The following is a 21,051-nucleotide window of genomic DNA, read 5'->3' as shown; positions in this document are numbered from 1 at the left end:
AGAATTACTGCAGAAAAATTAAAAAAAAAAACAAAAAAAACAGGCAGCTATAGAAATACATTAGCTAAAATTTAAAGAAAATTGTAATTCTTTAACCCAGTTATTTTATTTCTTAACACAAAACAAGAGTACCAAGGGTCTTAACACAAAACAAGAATGTAAGAACTTATATTCTTAATGTAAGAATACATTAAGCTAATATGTATTCTTGAAATCATTTGTTTTAGTCAGAATGAGAGGGGGCAAAAAACAGACACCTACTAGATCCCTTCTTATGTGCTAGAAGACATTCTGCTGGTTAATTTTCATAATTCTACATCAGGTACATTTTTTTTTCTTTCTTTTCTATTTCTTTCTTCCTTTCTTTCTTTTTTTTTAACAAATGAGAAAACTGAATCCCATAGAATTTCATGAGACACTGACACAGCTTGTATTTTTTAGTAGCAAATATTTATTAATAAATCAAGATACTCAGGGGTGCATGGTGGCTTAGTAGGTTAAGCATCTGCCTTCAGCTCAGGTCACAATCTTGGAGTCCTGGGGTGGAGCCTCATGTCGGGCTCCCTGGTCAGTGAGGAGTCTGCTTCTCTCTCTCCCTCTGCCCATCCTCCTGTTCTCTCTCTCTTGCTCTTGTTCACAAAACTAAATCTTTTACAAAAATAAAAAATAAAAACACTTAGATGTTTATAATGACATTTATTTTCTTACAGTAATCCTAAATATGCTGCAGTTTTCACACCAAGATGATTTTAAGAAAATAAACACAGCATTCATGTACATTATTCAAGATTCCACTGAATTGTGTGGAGAGACAGGACAGGAACCCAGACACTCTGGACACAAAACTATCACTCTTAGTTATTAATTTTGATATCTCCTCCGAATGAAGGGTGTTCAAATGGAGGGAAGGAAGGCAGCAAGGAAAAGATGGTGAGAATGGTGCAGATAAGCTTGAAGCATCAGCTGCACCCAAGGCAACAGGCACTACAAGGAAATTAGCAGGGGTGTAAGAAGGTTCAAGAGCTTGGTGAGCACAGACTACAGGTGTCACAGACTACATGTGTCATTACATTTCACAGGGTTGAAAAACGGAAAAGCTTCCTGAGAAAAGGAACCTGAAGAGAATTTATAGATGAGAAACCTGTGGTTTGTGACACTCAAAAATGAGACAGTGCCAGCCTCATAGTCTAGGAAAGCTGCAACACATTGGGGAGGGACAAACAGGGCCAGGATTAAGATGAAGGGATCAGAGAAGGATGACTCCTCAAAAGCATTATATTCAAGTTGATGTGTCACCTTTTAATGCAGTAATCACATGTGGTAGAAACACAGAATGAAGATGTTGATCATTTTAATCACGTCTATCATGAAATTTCACATTGGGTTCTGGGCATTTTCCTTCCTATACCTCCAGGATCTACCTCCCAGTAATGTTTCCCAAAACCCAATAACCAGGGAGCCCAGGACAAATTAATTGTTATTATATCCATTATTCAGTTTCCAACAGTGCATACGTCTCATTTGTCTTTTATCTGTAGAAACAGGCAGTATATGTTGTATTTTCGAGATGATTTGGAGTCATGTGAGCTGCAGAAAAATTGGGGCTGGGTGAAAGACATGACATAGCTTTATTCGTGACACTGTGAGAGGGATTTTGGGAATAACTTGAGTGAGAACTTGGAAGAATTCTGTTCTGTTCTTGTTCTTCTCAGAGACAGAATATGTATGTATGTGTTAGAAAGGAAAACATGGGTGTCGGAACATGAGACCTACTAGGAATGAAAAATTCTGAAAGGTGATGACAACAAGGTGGCTTGATGACACTGATTTCTCTTCACCTCAGCAGCACTACATATTGTCAGCTCTCAAATAATAAAAAAAATATAATCAAGATAAGCAAAGGAGGCAGCCCTGAAATCTCTTTCCCCTAAAGTATAGGGGAAGGACTGGGGACTATGGCGAGGTAGTGAACCGATGAAGGAGATTATGCCCCAGACACCTGGCCACTCCCCATCAAATATGACCATATCATCATGTGATGTCCTTTGTGTTCTCTCTCCATACCTAGAAATTGTACCCTTTTCTCCCTTAGGCCCCTGCCCACAAGACTCCCACAGCCACTTACCATGCTCTAGCATTCCTCACCTATAAACATTTGCATTATCTCTTTCAGATCAGGAATTCCGGACACTTTCTTTTGTTCCTTGAGAAAAGCTTTTTGTTTCTTCAGAGACAAGTTCTTACTCCTAAAGATGACAAAAATTGAAACCCACACTTATGAATTTTTGTCCTTCCAAAATGACTGACTTCCTATTCACCCCATTGAAGAGTTTGAACCCTCCTCTCCAGAGACCCTGAGAAAGAGGACAGCAGACTCCTGACCTTGGAGCCAGAAGAAATGTGTTTATGTCTACATTCCCAGTCTCCCTTTGTGTGACCTTAGGAAAGTCTTGAGGTCTCAGAGACACAGTTTCTTCCTTCAAAAATTAAATCAACCTCTCCCTCTCGATCTCCTAGAAGTTTACGAAATAATGGATATAACAAAACAAAACTTTGGTACCTTGAAAAAAACTTAATGTATGGAAAAGTCACTGCACGGATGTGGATTCCCAGAGCAGATTATCAGAAAGTGAGGTTGCAGAACCTGACTCCTGAGTGTCTGGAACATACCACGTGTGGAATATTATCTGGGGAGAACCAAGCTCTTTAAACTCTGCCCAGTAGGGAAGCCCTCAGAATAACACCTGAGCTTTTAAGTTTTCTGGGAAAATTTGCAAACACTCAGAACAGAGGACACAAACACCAAACTAATGATGGCCTGAATTTCAGGTGTTAGAAAAAAGCTTGATGCTGTGAGGTAGGTGTGCAAATTTAGACAAAAGGATGTTACCTTTCCATTCTGCCTTCTAAAGTATATGACCAAGATGGATCACTTGTGTGTACTAAAGCCAAAATATTCCCTGAGAGTCAAGTCTGTTTTTGGAGATCTAAACAGAGCCATATAGAAGGTCTCTTCAATTCCCAGGGCAGAAGTTTAAATATAAGGAAATTTTCTCCAATTTCAGGTGCTTGGCAGGTGAAACAGACATAAACTTACCACGATAAGACAAACAGCTATGAAATAAAAGTACCTGAGTTACATACGGGCATAGAGGTGGATAAAATTTAAGAGATCTGCCACCTCTTACCCCCTGTAATGCTACTGACCCACACTGTGATTTCCCACTACCCACATTCCCTCCTATAGTACCTGGTCCATTCTCAATAGTTACAGAACACTCAAACCATGATTTGTGAACAGAAATTTGGCATATAGGAGCGCCTGGATGGCTCAGTGGGTTAAAGCCTCTGCCTTAGGCTCAGGTCATGATCCCAGGGTCCTGGGATCGAGCCCCGCATTGGGCTTTCTGCTCAGCAGGGAGCCTGCTTCCTCCTCTCTCTCTGCCTGTTTCTCTGCCTACTTGTGATCTCCATCTGTCAAATAAATAAATAAAATCTTTAAAAAAAAAAAAAAAACAAAGAAAGAAATTTGGCATATAACTACACCCAAATTGTCTTGCCCTGAGAGATGTTTTATTCTAACTGATCATCACAAAACTCTAATGACTTTAAACCTCTTTTTACTGCACGAAAGGACCATCTCTGATTCCCCCCACATACCTTTCCATGACGGAATGCACATCCTAGGGAGAAAAGGAAAGACGTGAGTCAAGAGGTAATAGAAACTCCCCCTTACAAAGCTTTATCACATCCTCACCAACCCCATGGTAGGAGTAAAGATGGTCCCAATGTGAGAGCAAATAAGTAAAAATAAGATCCAGGCTAATCATTCCAGAAGACTCATTTGAGGTTTTCAGATTTTCTAAAAGGTAGAAACAGCTTTGAGCCTTGCAGAATTATAGCATGAAGTTTCTAGTATTTAGAAATGAGACTTATTGATGAGGAAAACAACAGTTCTGTAATTTTTTCCTAAATGCATGAGATGGTTTGAATAATTCATTTACTCAGTAGAAATGTAAAGTGATACACTATTATTTGCCAAACATCAGGACAGACTCTGGAGACTCAAAGATGAGTAAAAAAAGAAAAGAAAAGAGTAAATAACTGTAGTATCCCTCAAGAAGTTTAAATGGCTTTGAGGAGGATACAAGCAAATATATTGTTAGGTGTTTTCCAATTTTCAATTATCTCCTCATTTTAAACACTATCTACAGTTGACCTTGTCCAGTCTCTTAAATTCAACACACACATATGTGCACTTATTTCCAACTCTTTGCAAGTCTCTTAGATACTTGTTAACATAGGCAGTAGTAAAGAAGCCACAGGAATTAGTAGGTTAGGATGTCTAATATGTAACTTACCACTCACCTACCAAATCATCTCCTCTTATACTCCATTGTTCATAATGTTACCAATATCCACTCAACCACTGTCCTAAAATTACAATTTTTACCTGCACTTCAGTCTCTACTGAGCAATTTAATCCACGTTCTTTTTTTTTGTTATTGTTTTAATTTTGTGAAGTTTTTATTTAAAATTCCAGTTAGTTAACAATGTAGTATTAGTTCAGTTTAGTGCACATTCTTAACAGTTTTTAGCTATCTGATTTTCTTTATCCTCACAGGTATTGTTTTGGTTGTTTGAACATATATCTACCAATATATTTGGTTTCCTTTACCTCAGCCTTACTTCTTTCATGTCACCAAAAATAGGCCAATAGGTGGGTCAATAAGTGAAAAAAAAAAAATTGCTCTCTGTATTAGGGCTTTTATGTTGTATATGCCAAAAAAGAAAACCAGATTAAGTGGAGAAAAGGATTTGGGAGGGCAGCTATAACTTTAATCAAAGATGAATTTTGAACCTCAAATCCTATCATCATGATCTGGTCTATGTCCTCCAAATTTTATTTATTCCCTCTATATTGACTCTCCGTCCATGAAGGAAACCTGCATCTCCTGACATAAACTCCAGAAGAAAAGAGAACTTCTCTTCCCAGTTAAAAACAGTAACAATAAACAATAAGAATAAAAACAACAACAAAACACAAACAGAAAACAAAAACCAAAAAACTCTTATGCCTGCATGCCATTGCTCTGCATTGATTAGGTACCCATATTAAATTATGCCTGTGTTGGAGCTGGAAGGAAATGAAGCAATGTTGGAGGTGAGTTTCTGTATCTTACTGAAATTAATTTAGTATTAATCTGAAGTAGACCACGAGAGAGTAAGATGCATACCGTAATCACTAGAACCACCACTAGGGAAGGAAAAAAAAAAATGAAAAAAACAAACAACAACAACAACAAAAACCCCCACAGAAATAGGAAAACTTAACATTTTATACTCAAGCAAAGCAAATTAAGGAGAAAGGACAGTGGAAGCTACAGGTGACACATGGGGAAAAAAAACCAGCAATATGAAACATGTAAATACAGCTACATCAACATTAGCACTAAATGTTACTGTCTTAACACCCCCATTTAAAGGCAATGATTGTTGGACTGGATAAAAAGCAAGATTCAACTACTGTGATCTGTAAGAGATGATTTTGGATCCAAAGACACAAATATGGCCAAACTAAAAAGATAGGAAAATATACACAATGCAAGCAGTAATCATAAAATAGCTCAAGTGCCTATATTAATATTATAGAAAATAGACTTAAAGACAATAAATACTATGAGAGAATGAGAGGATAATTTCAGAATGATAAAAGGTTCAGTAAATCAAGAAGGGATGTAACAATTACAAATGTAAATGTACACAACAGTAGAGCTTCAAAATACACAAAGCAAAATCGAAAGGATTAAAAAGAAAAATAGAAAACTCAGTAGTTGTAGATTTCAATAGCTCACTCGAAATAATTGATAGAACCGTGTGTATGAAAATCATCAAAGATACAGAAGACATGGATGATACTATTAACTAATTTGACAAAACAGACATCTCTAGACTATTTAATCTAACAAATACAGAATACACATTCTTCTCAATTCACATAGGAAAATTTTCTGGACATATAATATTTTCGTCCATAAAACAAGTATCAATATATTTAAATACTGAAAAAATATGTGTTTTCAGATTATGAAGAAATTATATTTGAAATACACATTAGAAGAAAAAGTAAGAAATCAAGTATTGTTAAATTGAACTGCACACTTTATAGGTATTTAACCAAAGAATACAAAAATACTAATTCAGGGTGCCTGGGTGGCTCAGTGGGTTAAGCCGCTGCCTTCGGCTCAGGTCATGATCTCAGGGTCCTGGAATCGAGTACCTCATCGGGCTCTCTGCTCAGCAGGGAGCCTGCTTCCCTTCCTCTCTCTCTGCCTGCCTCTCTGCCTACTTGTGATCTCTCTCTGTCAAATAAATAAATAAAATCTTTTAAAAAAATACTAATTCAAAGGGATATATGCACCCCAATGTTTCCAGCAGTATTATCTACAATGTCCAAATTATGGAAATGGCACAAGTGTCCATCAGCTGACAAATGATAAAGAAGATGTGTTGTATATATATTATAATATATAATAATTTATTTATATATTTTATATATATGAGGCTATGGTATATATTTGTGTGGGGGACATGCATAGATAGATAGATGATAGATGACAGATAGATAGATAAAGATACATATGCCATGGAATATTACTTAGCTATACAAAAGAATGAAATCTTGCCATTTGCAACAACATGAATGGAACTAGAGAGTATTATGCTGAGTGAAATAAATCAGTCAGAGAAAGACAAGTATCATATGATTTCACTCATTTGTCTTCAAATTTAAAAAACACAACAAATGAGGAAAGAGAGAGAGAGAGAGACAAACCAAGAAAGAGACACTTAACCATAGAGAACAAACTGATGGTCAGCAGAAGGGAGGTGAGTGGGGGATGGGTTAAATAAGTGATGGGTTAAATAAGGGATTCAGGAGGGCACTTGTGATGAGCACCTGGTAATGTATGAAGTGCTGAATCACTATATTGTATATCTGACACTGATATTACACTATATGTTAATTAACTGGAATTTAAATAAGTAAATAATATAAAATTTTAAAATATATGGAATATATCTAAATCACTGCATTTATATCACTAAATACTGTATCAGAAATGATGGTCTCAAATAAGTAATCAAAGTTTTCTCTTTAAGAATCTAGGGAAAAGGGCGTCTGGGTGGCTCAGTGGGTTAAGCCGCTGCCTTCGGCTCAGGTCATGATCTCAGAGTCCTGGGATCGAGTCCCGCATCGGGTTCTCTGCTCCGCGGGGAGCCTGCTTCCTCCTCTCTCTCTCTCTGCCTGCCTCTCTGCCGACTTGTGATCTCTCTGTGTCAAATGAATAAATAAAATCTTAAAAAAAAAAAAAAATCTAGGGAAAAAATGGCAAACTAATCCTAATATACACACACACTTTTGTTCATATGTGTACACACTCATGTTCATGTATGCATACAGTCTCATGTTCGTACATTCATATACACATTCACTCACAAAGTAAACAATAAAGATGAGACCAGACACAAATGAAATAGAAATGTTTAAAAAAAAAAAAAAAAAAAGCGGGGTGCTTGGGAGGCTCAGTTGGCTGAGCAGCAGCCTTTGGCTGAGATGGTGATCTCAAGGCTCGGGGATCGAGCCCCTGTTGGTCTCCCTGCTCAGTGAGGAATCCACTTCTCCCTCTCCTCTGCCCCTCACCCCACTCAAATAAATAAAGTCTCTCCCTCTCAAATAAATAAAGTCTTCAAGGAAAAAAAAAAAGAAAAAAAGATTTAAAAAGTCAATGAAATAATGAAGTTTATTCTTGAAGAAAATTTAAAAAAAAAATTGACCAAAGACAACTAAACTGTCCGAGAAAAAGCACATCATCAAAATCAGTACTAAAAGAGGGGACATTCATGTGTGTGCTGTAGAAACCGGAGGGATTATAAGAGATTATTATGACTACCTTTATGTCTCCAGATCAGGCAACTTTAGAGTGGACAAATCCCTACAAAGACATTTATTATCAAAATCTGACTTAATAACGGTAAAATATATAAGTAATCCTAATACATATTTTTAAATATTGTTTTAACCCTTTTGAAAAAGCAATAGGATGAGATGGCTTCACTGGTGAATTCAATTGAATATTTAAAGACAAAATAATACTAGTACTTCACACTTTTTTGTTTGTTTTCCAGGAAATGGAAAAAAAAGGGAGAAAAATCTCAGTTTATTCTATGAGGGGGAAAAATAGGGTCTTAGAATGTGACATTCACTTGTTTGTGATCAAGCTGATTCATGAAGAGGTACCTGAGAAGTCCTTAGCACTAGATCACTGAACACAGAGGCCTCTAGACTATCCCTGGATACCATGCAAATTCAGCCTGTCAGATTTCTGCACTGCACTTGATAAATAAATATGAGACTGTCCCTTGTTATTTATTCCTATAACCTCTGTCACAGATACAGGAAAGGGGATACTGCAAGGCCAAAGGAACCTTAGTGTTATCATCAGGAAGTGCAAAGAAACGGGAGAGAAGGAAACTCGGTCTTCATTTTTTCTCAAATCTCAGATGCTGGGGCTTCTTCTTGAGTCTTACCTGCAGCATGCCTACTGTTGACCCCTGAAGCCGATGCTCTAGTTCTGAAATCAGGTCTTTCACTATCTGGCTGTGCTGGGCCACCTCATCCTCCACTGAGACAAAGGAATTGAGAATAGTTTCCTCCTCGTTGTCCAGCATCTGCACTATATTCTTCTCCTCACGCTCCAGCATAGTCTTCAGTTTTTTAAACTTTGTATGGATATACTTTTTCTCATTTTGCATATGATTCTTCAGGAATGAGAAAGAGAGAGTGGTAGTCAGGCTATCAGCCAGAGACTGGGAGCCAGAAAGAGAACTATTTTCTTTAGAAACTTCTTACTGGGAAATGAGAGAGAAGCAAGGGAGCAATTCTTGGGGATCCTGACTTTTCCCATTATTTTTTTCTCCATCACATTCCAAAATAATGGCCTCAAGTTTACATTATTGAGGCTAACCTGAGCCCAAAGAGGATCCTTGGGTGTGGCTCTGCTTTCACACAGCTGTCCAGGACAACCAAGTTCTCTTTGCTTTACTCCCTGACTCCATCCCCTCACCCTCAGCTGGAAGTTGAACAATACAGACAGAACCCTGAGTCACTGCTAACAGTCTTCCCCCAGGAGGGTCAAAGACTCAAAATCACAACAGGAATTTAACACAGAACTCACCAGTCATCCTCTATGTGAATACCTCTCTTTAAATGTCTGTGTTCATTTGTAACATGTTCATTTTTCAGTCCCTACCTTTATCAGGGAAAAGAGAAGGGACTAACCAAATGACTTTTGGATATATTGACTATCAGGAAACAAAAAGGAAGGGAGCTCCTTGTGACTAACACCCAAGGTCCTGTCTATATTTTTGTCTCAGGAAGGATCTCTCCCTACCTTCCAGGAGGTTCTCTGTTCTCTGAGGTTGGCATTCAACATCTCTGCTTCCTGCTGCTCCTTTCTCACCTTCTGCAGAGCTGTCTGGAGCTTCTCCTATGGAGAGGAGTCACCAGAGTCAAGCTGTCAGATTTCTAAGTATCAGCATAGAGGATAAATGGAGAAAATATTAGGCCAATGTCCAAAGAGACTAGAGTTTACAGAATCAGTGAGAACAGCAATTAGAAACTATGACCTGGAAGAAAACTTGACGTGATAAATGTGTTCTTTAAGACCCAGGTGATGAGCACTGGGTGTTATTTGCAAATAATGAATCACTGAACACTACATCAAAAACTAGTGATGTACCGTACTATATGTTAGCTAACTAAACATAATAATTAAAAAAATATTTTCAGCATCTACAGAAATAATCATTTTATATATAAATGTATCAATTATATTAAAAAAATTGCATTCTATTCAGAAAACTATATTAAAAGATTTTCCAATATTTAATTATTGTGTTTAAAAAAATAAACCAAAATTAATCAAGAGGGGAAAAAAAAGACCCAGGTGATAGACATCACCAACCCTCATCAAAAAGAGGGGATGATTCTGTTTGTATCAGGGCAACTATTAGAACAAACCAAGCCTTCCAGCAAAGAACGAAGTTACATCTCCTTCTACCTTCCTGTTCAACTCAGTGATGAGGGTCTCTCTTGGGCACTACATTTCCGCCCATCTAGCACAAGGTACAAAGTATCTACTTTTGACTAAATCTGTACCATAGGTTTATCCTTTTGTAATTTAATAGAATGCACAAAAATGTCCTTCAGACAAAAAAAAATTTTTTTTTTAATGTTCATCAGCCCTTTAGAAGGTAAGACATCAGAGGTCTCAGATCTATGATGACAAGGTAATGAAAGTTGAATGCAAAGTGGAGATTTCTCATCAAGTTCTATTTTCCGCCCTATATTTCCTCTATTCTGGTCTCTTACCTGGTACTCTTGGACAGCTTCATCCATGGGGACCGTTTGGTGACCACGGTGCTCCTGAGACCGCTCGCAAACCCAGCAAAGGACCTTCCCATCCTTCTTACAGAAGAGCAAGAGCTTCTCTTCATGGCGTTCACAGAGATTTCTCTTTTGCCCTTCCTCAGAGCTCACCTTGACCTCTCGGAACCTCTCCACTATGTTGGCCACATGCCAGTTAGGGCGCAGCTCCTTAGCACAGTAATGGAATTGGCACACAGGGCAACTGGTGCTCTTCTCTTCCTGGCTTGTCTTGGACTCCTTGTTTGCTGCAGTAATGCAGGCTTTGCAGAAGCTGTGGCCACAGCCCAGGCTCAGGGGTTCCTTCAAGAGGTCCAGGCAGATGGGGCAGGTCACCTCCTCCTTTATGTCTGTCAGGAGTTTAGAAGCCATAGTAGCTGCTCCCTTGCTCCTATCTCTCCTGACCTCAGTGGTTCCTCTTGATCACAGATGCCTGCATGATTGGGAAGGTTAAAAGGGGACAGAGTTGGAAAGGTAAGAATAAAATTACACTAATTGTGTAGAAATTAAGGACAAGCCCAAATCATAATATTGAAGGACAAGAAAGAAAAGGTAGAGAAGGGAGGAGTAGGGGACTCCATTTCAACCAGTTCCCTGAATTTAGCTGGATATCTACCAAACCATTCTGAACAACTGCAAAATCAGCCTGAGATATAAGAATGTACTGGGATCTCTGCAAGCAGAAAAGCAGGGCCTGTCACAAGGTGGGAAGGGCAGAGTCATGACTTGTGACTCTGTGGGAAGATGTCAGAAGATAAGCAGAAGGGGGCAGAAACCACCATAAGCTGGCTTCTGGAAAGAGATATAATACTGGAGCACAAAAGCATAGTGCGCCAGGGTCAGCAAAAACTTTCATAGCAGTAGCAGCTCAGAAGGGGCTTTAGAGCAGTGCCCAGACATGATCCAGGAGCTGAGGGTGCATGCACAAGCCCACAGCTCCTTGACATTTTAGAAGTACAAAGGGCAGGGACATGCAGGGGCCCCTAGGATGACCTCTGGGAGAGTCACTGTGGACATGCACCACAGGAGACTGCAGTTCTCAGCAGCACATACAGAAACAGAGACTCTGTCCTGGAGGGCTCCATGAAGAGCAGACTGCTATTTCTCTGTTCTGGGACAGAGGTTTAGATGCAGCCATTTTTTGCTCTGACCCTCTGAAAAGGTACAGAAAGCCATCAGAGAACAAAAGCTCAAATAAAAACAAAAGCTCCAGTGAGCCCATCCCATCAGGGGCAGCTCAACTCCTCCTAAGCAGGATTGCCTGAGAAACAGCATGGCAGGACCCTCCCCCCAGAAGACAGGATGGAAGAACAAAGGGACGACACCACTATGGATCTCATAAGATTGTAAAATCCCAGTATCAGGGGAAAATATATTAAGCTCCAGGCATTGCCTCAAAGCTTATTTATTTTCCAAATACAACTCTCTATTTTTTGTTATTCTTTCTCTTACACTTGTTTTTTCTTTTTACCTTTTTTTCATTTCAACCAGCTCTTTAATACAACAACTTGTATTTCATAGCAGTTGTTACTTTTTAAAAAGATTTTACTTATTCATTTAACAGAAATAGCACAAGTAGGCAGAGTAGCAGGCAGAGGGAGAGGGAGAAACAGGCCTCCTGCTGAGCAGGTAGCCTGACATGGGACTTGATCCCAGGACCCTGGGATCACAACCTGAGTTGAAGGCAGATGCTTAGCTGACTGAGCCACCTAGGCACCCCTCATAGTAGCTTTTTAACCTGTACTTGTTCACACCTATATTTTTTATATGCTTCATTGTAGTCCTTTTTTTTCCCTATTCAATATCACACACACACACACACACACACACACGTTATACTTTCCCTGTAATTTTGAGAAGTAGTGTCCTCTAACAAACAAACCAAAATATGCCCAGGTACAAATGAAACACCCTACTTTGTCCACACTGAGCGATCATAGCCCTCCTTCCCCTCACCCCACTTTAAAAAAAAAAAAAAAATTATTGTTTTAAAAAACATTTAATTTTATAAATTTTATTCTTGTGTTTCATTTTGGCTTTGTTTATTTGGTGGTGGCTTCCAACTGCTCTGGAGCTTCCTAGGGTGCATCTTTCTAGGGTCATGGTTGATATTTTGGATTCTGTACATTCTCTCAACCATCCCTCAACAGAATGAGTATGAGGAGGAACTCCCAACAAAGAAAAGAACCAGAGACAATGTCCCCTGCCACATATCTAATGGATATAAGCAAGATGTCAGAGATAGACTTCAGGGTAGCAATCATGAAGTCAATAGCTAAGCTTAAAAAAAGTATTAATGAAAATACAGAAACTCTAAGGGCAGAAATGAGATCTAATCAGGCTGAACTTAAAAATACTACGAATGAGGTGCAGTGAAAACTGGATTTTCTAACAGCCAAGGAAAATGAGTCAGAAGAATGAATTACTAATCTAGAAGATAGGCTGATAGGAGGGAAGGAAGCCAAGGAGGATAGGAATAGGCAGCTGGAAGCCCATGAGAACTGACTTAGAGAGATGAAGGATGCCATAAATGTTCCAGTGTCAGAATTACTGGTATCCCTGAGGAGGTGGAGAAAGAGAGAGGACTAGTAGGTGTATTTGACCAAATCATAGCTGAGAACTTCCCTAATCTAGGGAAGGAGATAAGCATCCATGTCTAAGAGGCAGAGAGGACCCCTTCCAAGATTAGTCATATAATAGTGGAACCAAGACCCAGTCATATAATAGTGGAACTTGCAAATCTTAGAGACAAGGAAGCTATGCTGAGAGCAGCTAGGGGAAGAGATTTCTTATGTATGGAGGGAGGAATACCAGAGTAATCTGAGACCTGTCCACAGAGACCTGGCAGGCCAGAAAGGGCTGGCAAAACATATTCAAGGTACTAAGTGAGATGAACATGTACCCAAGAATATTTTATCCAGCAAGGCTGTCATTCAGAATGGATGGAGAGACAAAGAGCTTCCAGGACCAGCTGAACATGAAAGAAGATGTGAAACATGAAAGAATATGACCACCAAGTCAGCCCTGCAAGAAATATTAAGGGGAATTCTATAAAAGAAGACCCCAAGAGTAATATAGATCAGAAATTTACAGAGTCAATCTGTAGAAACAAGGACTTTAGAAGCAGAATAATGGCACTAAATTTGTATCTTTCAATAGTTACTCTCAATGTGAATGGCCTAAATGCTCCAATGAAATGGCACAGGATTTCAGATTGATAAAAAGACAGTACCCACCCATATGCCCTCTACAAGAGGCTCACTTTGAACCTAAAGACACCCCCAGATTGAAAGTGAGGTGATGGAGAACCATTTATCATGCCAAGAGACCTCAAAAGAAAGCTGGAGTAGCAATTCTCCTATCAGACAAACTAGACTTTAAACCAAAGACTGTAGTAAGAGATGTAAAGGGACACTGTATATACTTAAAGGGTCTATCCAACAAGAAGATCTAACAACTGTAAATATCTATGCCCCCAAGTGGAAGCAGCCAACTACATAAACCAGCTATTAAACAAAATAAAGAATCATATTGATAATGACATATTAATAATAGGAGACCTGAGCACTCCACTCTCAGCAATGAACAGATTATCTAAGCAGAAAATCAATAAAAAACAAGACCTCTGAATGACACATTGGATCAGATGGACTTCATAGATAATTACAGAACATCCCACCCTAAAAAAAAACAGAACACTCATTCTTCCTGAGTGCACATGGAACTTTCTCCAGAATAGACCACACACTGGGTCACAAATCAGGTCTCAACTGATACCAAAAGATTGAGATTATTCCCTGCATGTTATCAGACCACAATGCTTTGAAACTTGAACTCAATCACAAGAAAAAAAAAAATGGAAGATTTCAAACATTTGGGAGCTAAAGAACATTCTGCTAAAGAATGATTGGGTCAACTAGGCAATTAAAGAACTTAAACAATTCATGGAATATAATGAGAATGAATACACATCAGTCCAAAACCTATGGGATACTGTAAGGTGGTCCTAAGGGGGAAATACATAGGCATCCAAACCTCTCTCATAAAATTAGAAAAACAAATGCACAAGCTAACCTTACACCTAAAGGACCTGGAGAAAGAACAGCAAATAAAACCTAAATCAAGCAAGAGAAGAGAAATAATAAAGATTGGAGCAGAGATCAATGAAATAGAAACCAGATGAACAGTAAAACAGATCAACAAAAGTAGAAGCTGGTTCTTTGAAAGAATTAATAAGATCAGAAACCTCTGATGAGACTTATCCAAAGAAAAAGAGAAAGGACCCAAATTCATAAAATCATAAATGAAAGGGGAGAGATCATGACCAACACCAAGGAAATAGAAACAATTATTAGAAATTATTACCAGAAACTATATGCCAACAAATTAAGCAACCTGGAAGAAATGGATGCCTTTCTGAAAACTTAAAACCACCAAGACTGAAACAGGAAGAAATAGATAATCTGAATAGTCCAATAACCAGTAATGAAATTGAAGCAGTAATCAAAGACCTCCCAAAAAACAAGAGTCCAGAACCAGGTGGTTTCTCAGGGAAATTCTACCAAACATTTAAAGAAAAAATAGTACCTATTCTACTGAAGCTGCTTCAAAAAATAGAAACAGATGGAAAACTTCCAAACTCATTTTCTTAATTGATGCAGAAAAAGCATTTGACAAAATACAACATCCTTTCCTGATTTACACTCTTCAGAGTGCAGGGATAGAGGGAATATTCCTCAATACCATAAAAACCATCTATGAAAAGCCCACAACAAGTATCATCCTCAATGGGGAAAATCTGAGAGCTTTTCCCCTAAGGTTAGGAACATGGCAGGGCTATTCACTATCACCACTGCTATTCAACATAGTACTACAAGTTCTAGTATCAGCAATCAGACAACAAAAAAGAAAAAAAAAAGGCATTCAAATTGGCAAAGAAGTCAAACTCACTCTCTTCACAGATGACATGATATTTTATGTGGAAAACCCAAAAAAGACTCTACCCTCAAATTACTAGAACTCATAGAGCAATTCAGTAATGTGGCAGGATACAAAATCAATGCACAGAAATCAATTGTTTTTCTATACACTAACAGTGTAACTGTAGAAAGAAATCGATTCCATTTATAACAGCACAAAACCCAAAACAAAACAAAAAACAAACAAGCAAACAAACAACAATGTAAGATACCCAGGAATAAACCTAACCAAAGAGGTAAAGGATCTATATCTAGAAATTACAGAACACTTACAAAAGAAATTGAGGAAGACACAAATGAGAAGACACAGATGAGAAAACATTCCATGCTCATGGACTGGAAGAATAAACATTGTTAAAATGTCATCCTACCCAGAGGAATCAACACTTCCAATGCCATCCCTATTAAAATACCATTGACATTTTTCAAGAATCTGGAACAAACAATTCTAAAATTTGTATGGAGCCAGAAAAGACCCCAAATCACCAAGGGAATATTGAAAAAGAAAAACAAAGCTAGAGGCATCATGTTGTCTGACTTCAATCTATATTACAAAACTGTGATCACCAAGGCAGCATAGTATTGGCACAAAAACAGAATCACAGACAAATGGAACAGAATAGAGATGCCAGAAATGGATCCTCAATTCTATGGTCAATTAATCTTTGACAAATCAGGGGGAAAAAATTGAAAAAAGACAGTCTCTTCAATAAGTGGTGCTGGGAAAGTTGGACAGCTACATACAGAAGAATGAAACTGGACCATTCTCTTACATTAAACACAAAGATAAACTCAAGATGGATGAAAGACTTAAATGTGAATGAAACAGGAATCCATCAAACTCCTAGAGGAGAACATATGCAATAACCTCTTTGACATCAGCCACAGCAACTTCTTTCAAGGCACATTTCCAAAGGAACATTTGGGACTTCACCAAGATAGAAAGATTCTGCATAGTAAAGAAAACAGTCAACAAAACTTAAGAGGCAACCTATGGAATGGGAGAAGATATTTGCTAATGACATTACAGATAAAGCGCAGGTTTCCAACATCTATAAAGAACTCCTCAAACCCAACACACACAAAACAGATAATCACGCCAAAAAATGGGCAGAAGACATGAGCAGACACTTCTCCAAAGACGACATACAAATGCCTAACTAGACACATGAAAAAAATATTCAACATCACTAGCCATCAGGGAAATACAAATCAAAATCATAATGAGATACCACATTACACCAGTTACAATGGCAAAAATTAACAAGGCAAGAAATAACAAATATTGGCAAGGATGTGGAGAAAGGGGATCCCTCTTATGCTGTCAGTGGGAGGGCAAGCTGCTATAGCTGTTGGGCTGGCAGGAAGGCCTACTAAAGATGGCGAAAGTTCCCGCCACAAGACCTGAACTCGGACAGGAGAACAAAGGCCCAAGATGGTGAAAGTTCCTGCCACAAGACCTGAACTCTGACAGGAGAACAAAGGCCCAAGATGGTGAAAGTTCCCGCCACAAGACCTGAACTCGGACAGGAGAACAAAGGCCCAAGATGGCAAAAGTTCCCACCACAAGACCTGAACTCGGACAGGAGAACAAAGGCCCAAGATGACAAAAGTTCCTGCCACAAGACCTGAGCTCGGACAGGAGACCAAAGGCCCAAGCAGGAATCCGAGACCCCCCGCCCTGGGCTCCTGTGGACCAATGGGATCTCGACGAGCAGGCGGGATATCTGAATAAGGGAAACTTGCCAAAAGACCCCTGAGCTTTCCCCAAGACCCCCTAAAAGCCCCCCACCCCTGCCTTGGGTGCGACTTCCCCCACTCTGCTTTCCAGAGTTGCAGAACCTCGCCCAAGAGTGCCCACCTCCTCCCGGTGCAACTCCCGGTGCAACTTTCCCGGCTCCCCTTCACCTGGGCCCTGAAACTTCACCGGAGAGAACCTTTAATAAACCTTGCCTTATACCCACTTCGCCTGGTGGTGTGTTTATTTCGTCGGAAAAAACTTTACAATAGCCACTCTGCAAAATCGTGTGGAGGCTCCTCAAGACATTAAAAATCAAGCTACCCTACAACCCAGCAATTGCACTACTAAGTATTTACCTCAAAGATACAGATGTAGTGAAAAGAACCCCAATGTTCATAGCAGCAATGTCCACAATAACCAAACTGTGGAAGGAGCCAAGATGCCCTTCAGATGATGAATGGATAAAGAAGATGTGGTTCATGTATATAATGGAATATTCCTCACCCATCAGAAAGGATAAATACCCACCATTTGCACTGACATGGATGAAACTGAAGGGGATTATGCTAAGTGAAATAAGTCAAGCAGAGAAAGTCAATTATCATATGGTTTCACTCATATGTGGAACATAAGGAATAGTATAGAGGACCATGAGGAAGGGAGGGAAAACTGAAGAAGGATCAGAGAAGGGGTGGAACCATGACAGACTATGGACTCTGGGAAACAAACTGAAGGTTTTAGAGGGGAGGAGGATGGGGAATGGGGTAACAGGGTAATAATGGGTATTAAGGAGAGCACATGTTGTGATGAGCACTGGATGTTATATGTAACTAAGGAATCACTGGACACTACATCAGAAACTAATGTTGTACTATATAGTGGCTAACTGAACATTACAAAGTAAGATTAAATTAAATTAAATTTAGAAAAGATACCACATTTGTAAAGTTATTCCTTTGCCCCTCATCTCTCGGGTAGCCAATATGGCCCTGGCAGAGGATGAGTAAGGTTAGTGACTTGGGCTTGCCAACTGTCACCCATCAAACTCCTAAGCATGGCCAAACCAAAGTGATGAGAATTTATCTCGAGTCATGCAGAAACGCTACAGTGTTACCGAGCGGGCACTAAAATGTTAGGATTCAAAGATCCCCTCTGCCTTTGTTCTTGCTGTGGAGAGAAGGAACTTTCTACCTCTGAAAAACAGAGAATTCTGGTTGGTCCTCAGCGACATGCAATTCAGAATTATAGAATGAGAAGGAGAATCTCCAGGGTAGATTCAACCTCTAGAAATAATGGTAACTCCAGAAAAGCACAAAGCCTTTCAAGCCATCAAACTTCCCTTCTTTGAGGACTGCCCTTCCCCCAACTTCCCCAGGCCTCTTCACACCCACCCACCCCCACACTCTTAGCAGGAAGCTTGCAAGCTGGTTGTTGTCCCCACCCACCCTTCACCGCAGCTGCTTGAACACACATTAAACTCACTCCAAAATTCAGTTCTCCCCACCTCTGCCTTCAGCAAACCAGTCCACACACCTTCAGGGACCAGGTGAGAAGTCGTGGCTCCTTGGGGAAAGCGTGGAGGCAGGCCAGTGTGGTCAGGATTCTCTCAGCAAACTAGGGGCCAATCTCCACCAAGCTCTTGAAGTGCTAAGTGAAAATGAAAATTAAATTCTCCCGGACTGGCAGGAGAGGAGGAGAGACACCACAGACCAATGGGAGGCCTGCGCATGGGACTCCAGGAAGTGACAAGACGCTCTGCCCAGGGCTAGTCCGATGAACCAGTGGTGGAACTCCTTGTCTGTTCCTCTCTTAGAGGATGCTCTCCTGTCTTTTCAAGGTAATCAGTCCTTTGGAGCACTAGGCTTACTTGAACAATATAATTTCACACAAATCCGCCTAACTTTTTATCCGAGAAATGGGCTTTCCTGTAGAGGGGAATAAAATTCCTCCTTTACCACAAGGAGGGACCCACGCTGAGGGTTGCCCTAAGGCAACCCTGTGGACATGCTCTCTACTCATATATATTCACCTAAGGTAAATTAATCCTATTAGGCATGTGAGAGGGAAGGGCTAAGGGACGCTAAAATTTCCTCCAGGGGACAGTCAGGCACCATCCCAAACTGGCAGCACAGTGAGGCTGACCTTCAGGATTTGGATTCAGTACTGCCAAAATAACCCTTCTGCTAAAGATGCTGGGAAGATCAAACTGTAGGCAGTGTCATTTGCTGGGCAATGCCATCTACTATTATTTAACAATCTTTATAATCTTAGCATAATAAAAAGTAATCAGGAAAATCATTGTGGAGTGGTGAGGAACAGAAGGCTGGCTGAGGACAAAGCAGAAGCTGACATCCTCCAACCTTCCCCCACCACCACTCCTGGTGGGACATATGTGACCTTCTCTAGGAAATCTCCCATCCACTAATACCTTGCTGGAGGGCAAAACGACCTTGGCAATGGCAAGGCCTTTGGTATCCAGTATCTTGTAGGTCCTCTTTAGAATACAAAAGTTCTGTTGAAATCTCCCTTTCCCTTACCTTCCCCCAACTCCATGGTATATAACCCTGGGGCAGGAGCTCTTTCTGCCCTCGGGTCTTGTCCCCATGCTTTAATAAACCATTTTGCACCAAAGGTATCTCAGGAATTCTCTCTTGGTCATCAGCTCCAGACCTCACCTATATTCTAGAACTTCATCATTAGGATCTTGTTATCATGCTACTACTTCTGAGGTCTCTTCGTATTATTAACAACAAGCATGCACCTCATTTTGTTGGTGGTGGTGGTCCTTGAGCCCTGAGATCAAGACCTGAACTAAAATCAAGGGTGGAATGTTCAACCTGCTGAGCCACCCAGATGCCCCTCCTTTTATTAAAAGTTGTCAAGACGTTCCTTATGGAAATTCTTCCTATGTGGTCTTCTGGCTGATCCCCCAGGTGAGGTCAGCTTCTGGGAGGCAGAAATGGCCCGAGGAGGAGGAGAAGGAGCAAGGTTAGCGTATTCGTTGTTGTTTTTTTCGTCTGCTGTAGATCCCTCAGTTTCAACTTGGAAAGCTTCTAAGACTAGGAAACACCAAATAAACTGCAAAGCAGAGTAACCATCACCCCATTAAGGCTTCCAAACCCAAGTAGGACAGGGTGTTAGGAATTTTTGTGGAGAGTCATGCTGAAATCCTACATTATTATACTGAGTCATTAAATTGGTAAGCTTCAAAAAACTTTGACTTTCCTCTGTTGTCTTCCTCAAAGTACCTTTTTCATCCCTGAGCAGAGCCAGGCTAGTTCTCTTCTCTTCTGCTCTCAGTGCAGAACCGATCCAGTAGCCTGGGATGTGGCCCACAGACACTCCATAGGCGCTTTGTCTAGGGCTTCCCCTGTTAAAATTTTTCTGGGAAATCATTGCCAAAACTAGGATTACTCTTAGAGGTGAGGACTCAGTCACTATTCTTCAATTAGAAATGAAAATGCATGAGTGGAAGGCAAGAAAGAGACGTGCATGGGAAACCTAGTGTTATTACTGATCTTATCAGTGGTAATCATCCCTACCTCACATTGTACCCCTAACTGTAAGTTTCATGAGGTCAGGGAGGGACTTTCTCTATTCTGTTGCTTGTTGCCTCAAATCTAATAGAAGCTATTGCATATAAGGATTGATAGATATGCAGATATGTAACTATGAAAATCTTTATAAATGAATGGAACATCTTGATGCTAATCATACATTCTTGCTATGAACACAGTTGCTGTCACATCATGTAATTCAGTTATTCTCGAGACACCTAGGTGGCTCAGTCATTTAAGCACCTGCCTTTGACTCAGGTCATGATCCCAGGGTCCTGAGATTGAGTC

The 21,051-nt window shown here is 39.9% G+C and overlaps 1 protein-coding gene across 5 annotated transcripts; it reads right to left on the bottom strand.

The window, feature by feature from the left end:
- Positions 1-612: 612 nt before the first annotated feature.
- Positions 613-21,051, bottom strand: LOC116600255 (tripartite motif-containing protein 5-like). Of its 5 annotated transcripts, none has more exons than XM_032360394.1 (7): positions 18,711-21,051; positions 10,433-10,919; positions 9,453-9,548; positions 8,590-8,820; positions 3,661-3,683; positions 2,146-2,246; positions 613-648 (listed from the first exon to the last, which is right to left on the bottom strand). In XM_032360394.1, the coding sequence occupies exons 2-7, from the start codon at positions 10,856-10,858 to the stop codon at positions 635-637; spliced, it is 891 nt and encodes a 296-aa protein (XP_032216285.1). In that variant the 5' UTR covers positions 10,859-10,919; positions 18,711-21,051; the 3' UTR covers positions 613-634. The 5 variants fall into 5 exon arrangements, with proteins under 5 accessions (XP_032216285.1, XP_032216283.1, XP_032216284.1 ...); XM_032360392.1 differs by having other exon boundaries at positions 18,740-21,051; XM_032360393.1 differs by lacking the exon at positions 18,711-21,051 and having other exon boundaries at positions 10,433-12,067.

This window comes from Mustela erminea, chromosome 9 (assembly GCF_009829155.1).
Source record: "Mustela erminea isolate mMusErm1 chromosome 9, mMusErm1.Pri, whole genome shotgun sequence".
Classification (NCBI taxonomy): Eukaryota; Metazoa; Chordata; class Mammalia; order Carnivora; family Mustelidae; genus Mustela; species Mustela erminea.
This window is presented reverse-complemented; position numbering and strand designations above follow the sequence as displayed.